The sequence below is a fragment of the Cheilinus undulatus genome, linkage group 20 (genome assembly GCF_018320785.1).
Source record: "Cheilinus undulatus linkage group 20, ASM1832078v1, whole genome shotgun sequence".
NCBI classification, from domain to species: Eukaryota; Metazoa; Chordata; class Actinopteri; order Labriformes; family Labridae; genus Cheilinus; species Cheilinus undulatus.
In genome coordinates, this window is record NC_054884.1 from 29,586,932 (window position 1) to 29,601,344 (window position 14,413).

Consider the following 14,413-nt stretch of genomic DNA (forward strand, 5'->3'; position numbering starts at 1 on the left):
CAACTTGGACATCTAAAATTGCACTGACCAACTGATTGCTCAGCAAACAAAGAAAATCCTTTTTATATTAAGAGCAGTTAAATCAGTCACAGTGCCTTTCTTGTGTTCTCCTAGTAGTCTAAAAAACAAAACAAGCATTTATAGAAAATATAGGCTCTATAAACTGTAGCTTTGCTAAAGGAACTGGTGATCACGGCACAATAGCTTTATAAAATTGCATAATTACTTGTAGTATCTGTTGTTATCCTACATTGATAATAAAGACTTTCAGGCTGAAATGTGTAATTTATGGACATAAATACTTTAACAGTCAGCATGCAGAGTATTTTTACTGAACAGGACTGTAAGTTTGCAGACTGGGACATAAACAAAACATTCAAGGGACACTCAAGGGTGGCAGTTGTTTTTCCAACCTATGCTTTCTATCTGTCTGTGACAAGCATTAATGTTAACGTGCTTTTTAATGAGACCGCTTAGTGACACAATAAAACGTATTTGCCAACAGTTAAGGAGGAAGAAGCTATGAAAAGGTGTGGAGCAGCTTTCCCATCGCTATGTCAGCAGCTTTATCAGACTTAATCTTGTTCCTCCCTGCACATTTTGTGAACGTGTTTTTAAGTTTGTCAGAGCGTTACCGCTGTAAAACAGTCATAATGCCTGATGTATCCGCATACACTGCTTTGTCTACCAGCTTTCATTTTTTCTTGATCCTTCACTGCTACTCACCTTTCTCTCTCTACCTCTGCTGCACCAGTGTCTGACCAATAAGATTTTGGGTAGACAATAGGGGTGGGAGAAAAAAATCGATACAGCATAGTATCGTGATATTTTGTCTGCTGATATATCATATCATCTCGTCCACCAAGTATTGATTTTTTTCAAATTTTTTGCTAATATGAATTGAAGTCTGTGGTAATGGAAAAATAAAATCATTTGCTTGGACAATTGTTTGTCCAGTTAGGCCAGCAGAGGTGACGTTATAGAGCAGGAGAAAGTTAGTAAAGAAAACATGTTAGCACCAGGGGAAAGTTTGCAATAAGTGCTACATGGAAATAAAATGCTAAAATGCTGCAGAAATACGATAATCATGAGGGCAAGACTTGTGCTAAATCAGCTAAACAGCTGAAGAAAATGGTATGGATTGCAATATATCGCAATATGTGGTATTGCAATATTTACTGTATTGCAAAATGTTTAAAATCGCATTAAAATCTAATCGTGCCCCAAGTATCATGATATATTGTATCATGGGGCCACCCCTAGTAGACAAGAGCTTATCGACCAACTACTGACCAACCTGCTAGAGGGTGTCATCTGACAAAACAAATACAAATGGAGAAACAACAAAATGTAAACTTAAGTGACAAAGCTCTCCAGCAGTGAAAGAGAATAAAGTAAGCCACAGAGTCCACATAAAGAGGAGATTATGTTGGATGGATGGGACAACAGAACATCAGACTTGAACATTGACATTGGCCACATCTGTTTGTTTATGGCTTTCAGCTGACATCCAACCTGATTTTTTTATTTATTTATTTTTTCTAACAAGGCTTCTGTAGTGACTGAACCTTAATGGAGATCACAGTTGAGTTATATGTGCTGTTCTGGAGGGCAGGGGCAAACGATGATTAAAGCTTGATTTAAGGGTCTGTTGATCACCCCTTGCAAAGTTTCACTGTCTGCACATTGATAAAGTTAGACAGAATATTAAAGTTTCACAACACAAAAACAATCAATGCATTCATTCTGATTTACTGTTTCAAATGAAGTATTGATCCCGTGTGAAGTTGAGCAAGCTACCACTCCTTAGATTAAATAGAAAAGTAAGATCCAACTTTGTAAGATCAAGATTAAATTGTTGTACACTCATATCAGCAGTCACTGTAATTCAAAACTTTAACGAGTATGGTTGTTTTTAATGGCAAAATAATTTCTCCTTTTACTTTTTGTTCTTCTTTTTTAGTGTTAATTTTGGCAGGTATTTTTATTTTAGTCTTAGTTTTAGTCTTCAAATGAAATGCATTTTAGTTTTAGTCACATTTCAGTCATTTCTGTCCTTTTCAGTTTTAGTCTAGTTTTAGTCGACGAAAACTTAAAACATTTTAGTCTAGTTTTAGTCCATAAAAGTGCTCACATTTTAGTCTTTACTTTTAATCCAAGAATTTATTCTCTGCAGGCTTTACTCTCTAATAATCCTTGTAATATCATGGTTTATGATGACCAACAAAGAAAATGTGGATGATGTTATAATTAACTGATACCATCAATAGGGCTGAACACTTTTGGAGAAAAACAGACTTTTTCATATCTTTTTAAATTTTATTGCAATGTGAAAAATTGAAATTCTAACCAGGAAAATGAAGTGCATTTGAATTCACATTTACATAGTTAAATTTTGGATTATGCAGTTATGTTTGAATGATTTAAGAATCTGAAGTTTATCTTCTAGATGCACAATTCAATTTGACATCGGTTTTCAATTAATCAGTTCCCGATTCCTGTTTTTCTGTTTGTTATGAAGGGGAGCTTATTTTATGATCTGCTACAGTCTGCTGTGAACAATAGAGCTTTATAACATTATTTGACATTTTAAAGCTTGTTAAAATGTGTTCAAGATAATGCAGCTCTTGGCCTACATTTGTTGATTTGCTGATTTAAGCAGTGTAGATACACAGAGGAAAACCACAAAACAAAGATAAGATTTATTTGTACTTAATTTGCAAAATATTTTGATATAAAAAGATGTGTGAGCTATGCCAGACAACTTAATATATATATCAGAAAATTTTGCATAAAAAAATATACTGAACAGTTGATCTTACCTCCAATTTCCACTGCTCAGCAGTGCACCACAATCTGCCCACAAAGTCCACTGCAGAGCAAATTGCTCCCCTTCTAGTCAATTGTAACTATTTCACTTCCTGCGCTTTGGTCCAGCTCTGATGTGTCCCAGAAGCTAGTTCCAGTAGATGCCACTGCCGTACTGAGTCCACCTATCCAGAGCAGATCAATCCAAACAGCAGGACAAACGTACAAAGTATCCTGTCAACTTCAAAATACAACACAATGCATGGACTCATGTTTGTAAGTCAACACTATATCAACATTACATCTCTTCTTGTGGCACAAGCAAAAGGTCATTCAGAGGTCAGAATAACTACAGTGCCATTGATAAGGGAAAGTTAACTTTAGCTGGAAAACCATAGAATTTTATATGAATCCACTGATTCTTTGTGCTAAACATAAACCTTTTAACTTCATAATGTACTTGCCCATTGTGGAAGCAATAAAATCATGGAATCATGTCAAATTGAAAGGCAAATTAACCCCATAAAGGCAAAAGAATCCACTACTGGCATAATATTCCTGTGTGAATTTGTAACTCTCCTGAGACTTTGTGCCTTCAAGCTGCTCAGGGCTGCGCTGCATTAAGCAGCGCTCTTAATCAAATCAAATCAAATCAAATCAAATCAAACTTTATTTATATAGCACTTTTCATACAATAAAATGTAGCACAAAGTGCTTTACAAACAGACAGTTGAATTAAGACACATGCTCTTGACACATGTCCAGTCTGTAAGTTGCCAGCCTTTAACAAGAGCAGAACCGCTGTGCGCTGGATTATGGTGCAGTTGGTGTATGTGGAAATTAGAGATTATTAGATGAAAATGATGATGGTTTGTGCTATTTTGTTGTTCTTGCAGTATCAGGAGATAGATCCCTAAAATGATGCTCAGCAGTTCGTGGCTGTTGTGCTTATTTTAACTCTTGGTGTTGACTTATGATGTGAGTTCAGGCTTTTGACTCTTTCCTAAAGTACTTCACTTTTATTCAGCTGTGTCCCACAGCTGCAGGCATCATTGCTAAGTCAGTATATCATGGCTATGTAAACATTAGTAACGCTGAGAGCTAGCATTGCTAAAACTAACAGCGCAGCTAACGAGCAACACTCCTCCTGCAGCAGCTATCAACATCAGTGCACAAAACTCCTGTTTCAGGTGCCACTTCATACATGACCACATACTGACCTCTTCACTTTTAATAGTTTATGCTGTGCTGTAGACCCACAGCATGATTTAAGTTGATAAAATATTTCAAAATTAGATAAAGTAATAATAATTAAACGAAAAAGCTGCATATTTTACAGAAAAATAAGCAGAGCTATCTAAAATAACATGAGTAAAAAATGCTGTAAAAAAGTTTTCCTTTAGTTGTTTTTTTGGACAGCTGCAGAGAGCCAATGGAGAGGGGAATGTGACTCAAGGTTCCCAACCCCACTCTAGGTGCCTCACCGCATGTGATTTTCGTGTCCCTACAACATGTATAAGCTGCAGGTATATTCTCTGAAAGTTACAACTTTGCAGTATGTCTGTCACATTAATAGTCTGCATGTGTGGCAGTATTGGCCTGTTAACCAGCACTCTCTTGTGCAACTCATATTCTGCCCCAGCTATATGCCAGTGTTTCTGTGACAACAGCAGCGTTGCATTGTGTTTACATTTTAGTCATATGACACACAGGCTCTGCAGCTCAGTGGTCAGTTCCCTCTGTGCTCTGATAAAAAGCTGCACTAATGTGATATCAGATGGTCTTTTTCCTGCAGATTAGTTATGGAAAAGAGCAAATGGTGAGTTCTAGTTTTGCAACAAGCAACAGAAAGATACAGCATTATGTGTTTCAGGTTTAATGTTTGGTATTTCTTATCCTTAAATGAGAAGATTGCACATGTGCCCATTACCATACAACTCCTGAGAAGTTTTGATGGGAGGGTTAAAAAATTGAGGGGAAACTTTAAATCTCTGGCTTTTCTACTGGTCAGTGACATTACTGACCATCAGTGAAAAGGCTGTCTTAAGTAATAAAGTATAATTTCTCTTTTAATAGAGTAGGATCTGTGTGAAAGTTTGGGCTTCCTTGTCTCTATTCTGTGTGCTTGTGTGTTAAACCGTAGTTGTGCAGAGATGGAGAGGTGATTACACTCATCACACTGGGGGGTTGGATTATAGAGGATTACATGCATGCACGCTTGCACACACTGACATACACACACAGTTTGCCTCATGACACAAGAGGCTAAAAGCAGGGCTAATACTCTAAACAAAAGAGCCACACAGAAAACACACTGATAAGGGATGAATTTACAAACAGATTATGATAAATTATGTCAAAAACATCATAAAGACAAGCGAACTGTATTTTTGACTTCTGCCCTCTTTCTTTCTCCCTTCATCCTCTGCCCCCTTTCCATCCATCTTTTCCAGGCCGTAGGTTGCCAACATGGCCATTCCCAGGGGACATCCTCCTCCCTCCCCTTGGCCTCCTCTCCTCTTCCTCCTCCTCTTCCTCCTCCTGCTCATCTCCTCCCCGCTGCCTCTGCAGGCCCGACCGCTCCTCCTCCACCCGTCCATCAACGTGGCGGTGGTGTTCAGCGGTTCCAGCTACCGGAATGAGGTCCGAGGTCGTCTCAGCGGGGAAAACTTTGTCGACCTGCCCATAGTGGTCAGCCCGGTGACCGTGCTAGTAAATGACACCAACCCCCGTGACCTGCTTACACACCTCTGTGATACCATGGCAACAGAGAAGCTGCATGGCGTGGTGTTTGAGGATGATGTGGGCTCCGGCGCTGGTGCACAGGTAAAAAATCAACCATGCATTGTTTTATTTCATTTATTTTTTTCTGAGACCTCCACTGAAGTGTCATGCTGCTCAATCACCTACATCTTTGTTTGCTAAAAGCAGCACATGGTTACATTTTGTGTGAAACAAGCCACCGTCAATTTGCCTTAGTCACAAAGTGGGCCTGTAAAAGGCAAGAAGAACTGATGAAGATGGAAGGCATGTCCTGTCTCTGCTCAAATTAAATTAGGATGCTTGATTATACAGGGAGCACAACACACATCAAATTATGAAAAGTAAATAAATAGCACTGGAAGCATTGCTTCTACCAGAGGAAGGAGTTCTCACATAGACTTTACTTAAAGCTACATTTAGAAGGTTTTTAGTTGTAATCAAACAGCTCCAGGTGAAACTTCAGTTTCCTTACAACCTACCAAAGCAAACCAAGCTACTACGGGGTGGATAGATGATGAAGACACCCTTTTTTACTTCAAATAAAACACAAAAACACACCCATAAACAGTATTCACTAGTGGAAAGATATCAGACACCCCATTTAGAAAGTATATTAACAGGGATTTATAAGTGTTTGGGGCATTCAGACCCTGAGTGATAATCCTAATGCTTTGTGTGGATGCCCCTACATGGTTTGATATGCAATAGCTAAGACGGCATATGAAGGTGGTCTGGGATGCCTTCATCCAAATTGGATTAATTTTGTTGATGCAACACGTACTGGCACACAGTTAAAATGATGCGTGGACTGGGACTGGGAATGGGCATTGGAATAATGGCCCCTTTTAGAGATCCAGATGTTTGCCTCTGCTCATTAATAATGTCTTTAAATCAACAACAAACAGAGAAAAAATGAATACCTCTTCTCAAATAGGGGCTGGTCCCCATCGTTCACAAAAAGAGCCAACTCTTGAAAGTGCTTTGTCAGCGAACAATGCATCATAACTTCCTTGTAACTAAGGATGCACGGTAATCTCAGTCTAGTATTGGTATCGCCAGATATTAGCTTAAAAAGGTAAATATCGGCAGATATCAAAATTTCTGCCGTTATTCACATTCAGTGTTTTCCCTGTCTATTTCAGCATATATGGACTGAAAACTTTGTCTATATACACTGATAAATTAGTTGAGTTTTAGTCTGAACCAGCAAACCTATGTCAGTTGAGGTCTTTTTCTTTATTTATTCTCATTCTTTAAACTTAAAAGTGTTTTTAAGGACAAAAGTTTGTTTCCTTGGTCATCCTCAAACCTTAAAGTGTGTCCTGAGGACTGAAATTTTTTGTCCCAAAAGCATATTTAAATATTGGTATTGATATCGGTATTGGCTAAAATGAATCTTTAAATATTGGCATATCGGATATTGGCAAAAATCCAACATTGTGCATCCCTACTCGTAACAGAGTTGTTATTTCAGTATGGTTGGTTGTTGCATCAGAGACAAACAATCAAGTAAATGTGTCAGTCAGTGTGACTGTGTCCTTGTTAGGTAGACAAACAGAGCAGAGGCATATTTCTGGACAGCAAAACAATCAAAAGCAGTCCATGTTCCGCTGTAGTAAAACAAGTCCAAATAAATCACATGCCATATTTCTGGCCTTTTATTTGGAGTGGCAGCTGGTTGTGTTGGGTGTGCTGGGATAGCAAAATAAAATACAGAAATCTGTGATGTAATGCGGCACAGCTGGTATTGGATGCGTTGGTACCAGTTCCAGATTTTGATACCCACCCCATTCCAATCTAGGTAGTACCCCACAAGATTTATTTTCCACATAGAATATAACCATGTCCTTTAAAAGAATGTTTTCTGATAAAATGAGGGAGAAAAGCTGTTAAAGAGGCACCGCTAGCTCTTAGCTTGTGGCTCATTTGCCCCCCTTCCTTTATATTGCCCACAGCATCACTGCACACAGCCTGTAGGGATACCAAGCCACAGCCAGAGAGCTACAAAAATGATGTTGGACTGTTCACTGCATAACAAGGTGGCCAAGTGAGCTTGATTGTCAGCTTGTCACTGAAGATGTTTTCTCAATGCATAGTGTGGATGCATGTACTAAAGTGCAATCACTTGGTATCCAAATGCTGAAAGCTTTTATGCAAAATGTAAATGGGGCCAGGATGAAGGGGCTGCATGCAGAAAGAGCCTTAGCTGTTGGGAGTTGAGTGCATTGCTCAACTGAACCTCAGCTGGTAGTATCCAGAAAGTGTTATGGCATGCTCCCTGCAACCAGGCCCAAATTACATACTTTGACTTCAGCCAAAGACCCTAGATTCTCAATCCAAATCCCTACAGACTTAGTAACTGCCATCCATTTTTATTCTGTTTTTTTTTAGAACACAAGAAGAAGAATCATTTCTCTTAAATTAACTTTTCATTTATCATCTATCACTTATCATTTTATTCTGCTTCTTAAATGTGTCTTTTTAAGCTATTTACAGCACCCAGGCTTAAAGTGCCCGCTATAAACTTTACCCCGGCAAAGTTTGGCATTGAGCAATTGATTTGACAAAGACAGTAATTACTTTGCAAGAAAAAACATGGCAGAGCATAAAAATAAACTGAAATAAAAATAAGCTTTAGCATCTTGTTAATGTTTGTTCATTTGACTGCAAAGAAGAGTTTTTGGTTTAAATGGTGTAAAACCTGTCTAAAATCTTCCCTGCTTCTGTTGGAGAAAGTAAGATGGTTAAATCCAATATCCAATGTCTAGTGGCTCATCTCAGTTATCAAAAACACTTTTAGAACGTTTGAGGTTGGGTCAAATACACTCACAAATGATAGACATACGAGGCAGACCAGACCCTCTTAATGAGGCACACAAATGATCAAGTATGACGGCAGAAAACATGGTAGCCTTTAAGATAAATAAAATCATCGATAATTGAAGTCAAAGCCCCATCAGTGACACCCTTTTATTAAGCTGGATCAAACCTCGGGGGCTGTAATAGCAGTGTTGGTTAAAAGGTTTTGTATTTGTGTGTGACCCTTCAATCCAAACATTTGTCATTATTCTGGCTCTTCGCACTCAGTCATGTAACTTTCTTTTGGGCTTTTTTTCACCCATACTTCCTAAACATGTCCCCTCTACCTCCAGCCAACTCAGAGGCAAATTAATACCTCAAATAATGCTCCAGATGATAAAAATAATTCTATATTTTTAATGAGATTATAGAATTAATGAAAAATCTCATCCTTGATTCTGAGGTATGAGCATGAATAATCAAGATGAACATTTTCCATTTTGATGTTTATTAGCAGAAAATGTATCACCTTGCTAAAGCCTGATTTATGCATCTGTGTTGAAGCTCATATAGCTGATTTAGTAGGTCCACATAACTCTGAATCCTATGCAGAGGTCTACACATGCAGCTGACATCCTGTGCCATCCTTGGCTGGTTGATTGAGCTGATGGCCAGTGCTAGCTTGGACAGCGTTAATTCTGGACCCAATCTGGTCCTGACCTGGCACCTTTCATTTTACGAGCCCGAAAAGGGCCACTTTACCTCCACCACATAGGCTTTCTTTGAATGCCTGGCGAATTGGGCCTTCAGTAGCTGGAACAATTAGTTCATTTTTATTAGCCAAGCTCCCATAACTGTGCCTTTCTGGCATCCAGTGACCGATAGAGCCTTGTTTTTTCTTTTATCATGGTGGAGAGGGTGAGTGTTAGGGTGGAGCTCCCCTGTGTAGCTACGTGTACTGCAGACATGTATGTCCCATTAAATGCTGTAGCAAAGAAATTCTGACAACTCATTTTGAGCCCCACAAAAAAGACACACAAATATTTGCCGATGTCTGAAAATATCAGATGTACATTTCCTCATCCATGTCTCTGAATGGCTGAACAAACATAAAAAATTCCCTTGTCATCCGCCTCAGCTGATTCAGCAGCCGCACTCTCAATCCCCTCTAGCGTCTCTTCATTCTTCTTTGATAGAACTGTAGTTTATCAACTTGTACCAACAATTAATTCGCTCCAACTCAAACATAACATACTCAGTCTCAGTTGCAGTGGTTTCCAGTACACAAACAAGCAGGAAATGTGGTGACGGGACTAGGAACTGGCATAAAAATGGCACATTTGAGTATTGCAGTGAGACGTGGATACACCAAGGCAGAAGTATGGGGTGCTCAGAATGGTGTAGACTCACAGTAGAAGCAGAAATCAGGCTTAATGTGGATTGATACAGTTGGCAAGACTTTCATGCTTTTATACTCCATATCAGCATTCATGGATCAAGAGTGTGCTAGGTTAGAGTAAATCTGACTTGTTTTGTTATTTCTTTTATGCAAGGGCTTATATTCACTTAAATTCAAGTGTAAGTGATGTTGCAACAAATATCAATTTTACTTTACTGGGGTCAAAAATTAATGTTTCTTTTCAAGGCAGTCAGTTTCATTTTTTAAGTAAGGTCAGCTAATTGGATTGTACTTTGCAGTTGCTTGGTAAGAACCAACTGCTGTACGGCAGGATTAAATCTGAGTTCAACTTTCTGGGCAGCTAAAATGTTCCTCCTGATCAAAACTGTCATATTTAACTTGTGAAAGTTCTTCCATGCGTACACTGATTCTGTCTGTTTCATCTTCTCATCTTCAGGTGGCAGAAGTGGCACAGATTCTGGACTTCCTCTCCACTCAGACAGCGCTGCCCATCGTAGGCATCAGTGGCGGCTCTGCAGTTGTCATACCATTCAAGGTACTGTCAAAATAATGAGCGCAGACCCCTCTCTATCTCTGTAACATTGACTAGGACTGGAGTTATCTGCCTTCTTGCTTTTCCATAGTCATGATGCACAAGTATGTTTCATATGTGTTGATATATTATTTCCTATGTGGGTTTTAATAAATAAAGAAGCAAAAGAAAACAGTGTAGTAATAAGATGAACTTGTAATGTAAACCCTGTCAGCAGCAGCAGCTCCTCTTCTCAGTCTCCTGTCTTAGTCAGAACTCTTCCTCACCGGCGTCATTCAGCTTAAAACAACTTAAGTAGGTCAGAGCGGTGAAACCTACTCCGGCAAGCAACTCTGCATGCAAATATTTGGAAATGAGCCATGCAGATGGGTGAATTATCAGCCATCGACCCTAATCAGCTCCCCTAATCCTGGGCTGGGAAAAGTCAGCGTTACGAGGAGGAAAACTCTGCTACAGGCGATCTGCATCTTAATCAATCATCCCCTGAGCACTTAAAGCTGCAGGTTTTTCCTGCTATGATTTAGCATGTATCTCATTGATGAATCGAGATGAAGAGCAGTGAGCTGTGTGGTTAGATTGTAAAGAGATTGATGACAGCAGTGGGATTCTTAATCTATAATTTTTCTCCACTTAGTTGCAAAATGGCTCCATCCTTTTTTCCCCTTACGCTCTGTGCTCGTCTTCTCCTTTTTCTTTTAATAGCTTATCTGCCATCATCAACACCTTATATTTATAGAAGCAACTCTCACACATAGAAACACACATGCAAATGAACACTCTCACACATTACAGAATACACATTGCTACCCATTCCCCACTACAAGAAGCATCCAAAGCATGCAGAAAAGTATGTCTGTGAGTTGCACATTTCTCCTACAAGGAATGTTTTTTAAACCATAGCATGTTGTATTTATCAGCTCCCTGCTAATCAAAAGATATCTACAGATGTCTCGTCATAGATGAGTTTTTTAACTGAAGGAGTTGTAGCTGCAGGAGGGTGATTGATTTGCTGTGTTTTGAAAAAGGCAGAGTGAGTTAGTGAGAGACAGAGAGGAGAAAAGATGCTTCCATGAGGCTCGGCTGACAGCTGCCTGAAGGCGATGTTTTACTGTTTCCTTTCCTTCCTTTAAAGCAAGATAGTTATTCTTGTTTTCTCACTTCTTTCTTTTCATTTCCATTTCAATTTTGCTTCTTTTTGACTTTCCCTCATCTTCTCATCTCGTCTTGTTTCCCCTTCCATCGTTGCCTCTTTCACCTTTATTCTTTGACACATTTGAATCCAGTTTTTTGGGCCTTGTGCTCCAGCTGAATCCATTAAAGGTTGTGGCTTGAAGCGAGAGGCCTGCACTCCTTTCTGCTCTCCCAGAGCTCCAGGACCCCATTAAACTGTTAATTAGATCCTTCAGGAGTCTGACACCCCCCACAGCTCTTATCTTTCATCCTGAAATCAAAACCTCTCACTCTTTTTCTCACTCTATTTCAGTGCCTCTACCTTTTATAACCTTCTTCTTTTCTTTACCAGTTTCTTTTTCACCTCAGATTAATAAGAAAGAGCTCCTATTTACTCCAGATGTGCTTTTTCATAATCCTTTCAGGTACTTTTCTGACTGGTGATGCAGAAGCTATTGCAGCCAGTTTACAGGAAGCTATGGCGGATATTTTGTGGGGTGTGCTCATGATTTTGAACACTACGACTATGGCAAATTTCACTTCTGAAATATAGCATTGCAGTATCCGGGATATATCTAACATGAACTGCAAGCACAAGTCATATGCTTTCTATATTCTGAAACAAAATATATACAACAAGGTTTGTCAAATTACCCCAAAATGCAGTACTTTCAACTATTGTTTCGAAGAAAAACTGTTTTTCTTCATCTTCTCAGATCAGAGCTGAAAAGTTCTCCCAAACTTCGTAGCAAGTCCCATTTGTAAAAATTAATAATCCGATGTTGAAACGCTGTGCTAAAACTAACAGGACAAAAGTCATCTAGTAGAGAGATAGTAGTGATGGTTTATTTGACTAAAATTTGACCTGGGGGTTCATAACACAGTGACCTGTCATACAACAAAACTAAATACAGATTTATTTTCATTTTACAGGGTCTTTAAGGGTAACTGATGTCCTGTGTGGATACAGAGCTGCTTTATTTTGAAATGAAATCAGAATCTTTGGGGAGATTTAACATTGTGGCATGAACTCAACCACAGAAAAAAAGGAACTTGTTATGGATTAAAAAGGACATAAGGCAGTAGTAAAAAGGTAAATATTTGATAACACAAGGTTCAGGTGAATTGACTTTTTCAGAGCTGTTTGTGATTTTTTTTTTTTTGTGAAATAAGAAATTAAGACATAGTGGTGGTCTAACTTCACATCACTAGAGCTGCAAGGAGATGCTGCAGTGGCTTGACCAATGGGCATACAATTAATTTGGTTTAGACTGGTGCACTTATTGTGGAATTTTATTGCAATTAATGCTGACAGCCCTGTTTCTCATCAGTCACTAGTTTGTGAGTTGCAGACCAGATCAGGACCTGTTTAAAGTTCTTTAACCTTTCTGCCTGACAGCAAAATGCACAGATCAGTGGTTACCTATCACAAAATGTGACTGCTTGTTTTACGAGCCCAAAGCATTGATTGACAGTTCTCTGTATTATATAAAGAGTGAAGCACTCCCCTCAGAGGTCTGCCTGTCGAAGGCCTCACTCAGCCCTCCTCTTCACACTCCCCCTTGGCCTCTTCCTCGCTCATGCCCTCTTTGTTGTCAGCCAGGAGAAAAAAAAGCTTGTCAGAGGTGCCTGGCACAATGGGACAGGTGGATTGGATGGAAAAAAAGATATATGTGTAATTCTTTTAGGGGATAAAAGAGCTCAATAGTGCTTGATTATCAATAGCCTGATGATGAGAATCTTTGATGGCGGGTTTTTAAAAAGAAGCAGCACCCGCCTGGGCCGCCTATTTCTGGTTCCTGTCTCAGTGATCTCTCAGTGGCAAACAACACGGAAGGAGGGAACGAGACAAAGATGAAAAGACCGAAGGGAGGAGAGAAAGTGTGTCTTTTGTCAGGCAGAACACACATCAAGCGAAGGCGACGAGAAGGAAATGAGAGAGAGAGAGAGAACGGTGGAGACAAAAAGGCATAAAGACTGTTCAATAGGGCCTGCGAGGGAAAAAGGAAAAATATTGCAGTGTCTCTCAGAGGAGCTGGAAATCAGAGGTTCAGTGTGTTTTGTCTTAATGTTTAAGTGTGCCGATCTGTGTGTGTGTTCTTGGCTGGCTGGTTGTGAGTCACTGCAGTGTGCTGGGTGATCATTAGAGGGTGCTGCATCCAGATGTTGAGTCATGGGAGTAGTAGAGCAGGAGGAAGAAGGCAGAGGAGGAAGAGAGGAGGCAAGGGAGGGAGGGAGCTCTCCACAGAAACAACAAGAAGCTTTACTGATAACAGAACTTTAAATTATGCTGCACAATATTTTACTATCTGATGAATGACTTTCCCTGCAGTGATAACAAGAAATGATTATGTTTGTAATTTCTTACACATGCAGAAACTTCACAAGGCCTGAAGCTGTGGTTCTCAACTAAAGGGTATGGACCCAAAAGTGGGCCAAGGAGCTGTTTTCAGTCAGTTTTGAATGTGTGACCAGAGAAAATATTGTGAGGTTATCCTGAGATATGTTTCATTCATTCTGTTTCTATTCTGTCATCTCTGTCTGAGGTCCACACTGCCCTATTTTTCATTAACTATACATGTTAAATATATCTAATTGGTTCACTTGCTGTGTTGAAGAGTCTGATTACTGCATTATAGCATGTGTTGTAGCATGAAGCATGGCTAAATGAAGCCAAATATAAAGTTAAACAAAACTCTCATGCTGCTCCTCTGCAGTACCTGGCCCCATACTCCGGCTTCTCCATGGATGCTCTGATCATCTGTGTTGATCTGCACTGGTTTATGCACTTGGATCGAAACTAAGCTGGGCTATTAATCGCAAATTAGATTAAATCCCGATATGGACTGCTGCAATTTTCAAATCGCAGAATATGCAATATTTCTTTAACTTCAAATTTGTGTCAAAATACAAGTTTAAAA

At 39.3% G+C, this 14,413-nt stretch overlaps 1 protein-coding gene across 1 annotated transcript in view; it reads left to right on the top strand.

The window, feature by feature from the left end:
- The window catches only part of LOC121528890 (glutamate receptor ionotropic, NMDA 2C-like), a 101,944-nt gene that overhangs the window by 18,317 nt on the left and 69,214 nt on the right, over positions 1-14,413 (top strand). The window contains exons 2-3 of the mRNA XM_041816534.1: positions 5,262-5,634; positions 10,227-10,325. Of these exons, the coding sequence (XP_041672468.1) occupies positions 5,278-5,634; positions 10,227-10,325 (456 nt within the window). The 5' untranslated portion in view covers positions 5,262-5,277. The remainder of the gene's footprint in view (positions 1-5,261; positions 5,635-10,226; positions 10,326-14,413) is intronic.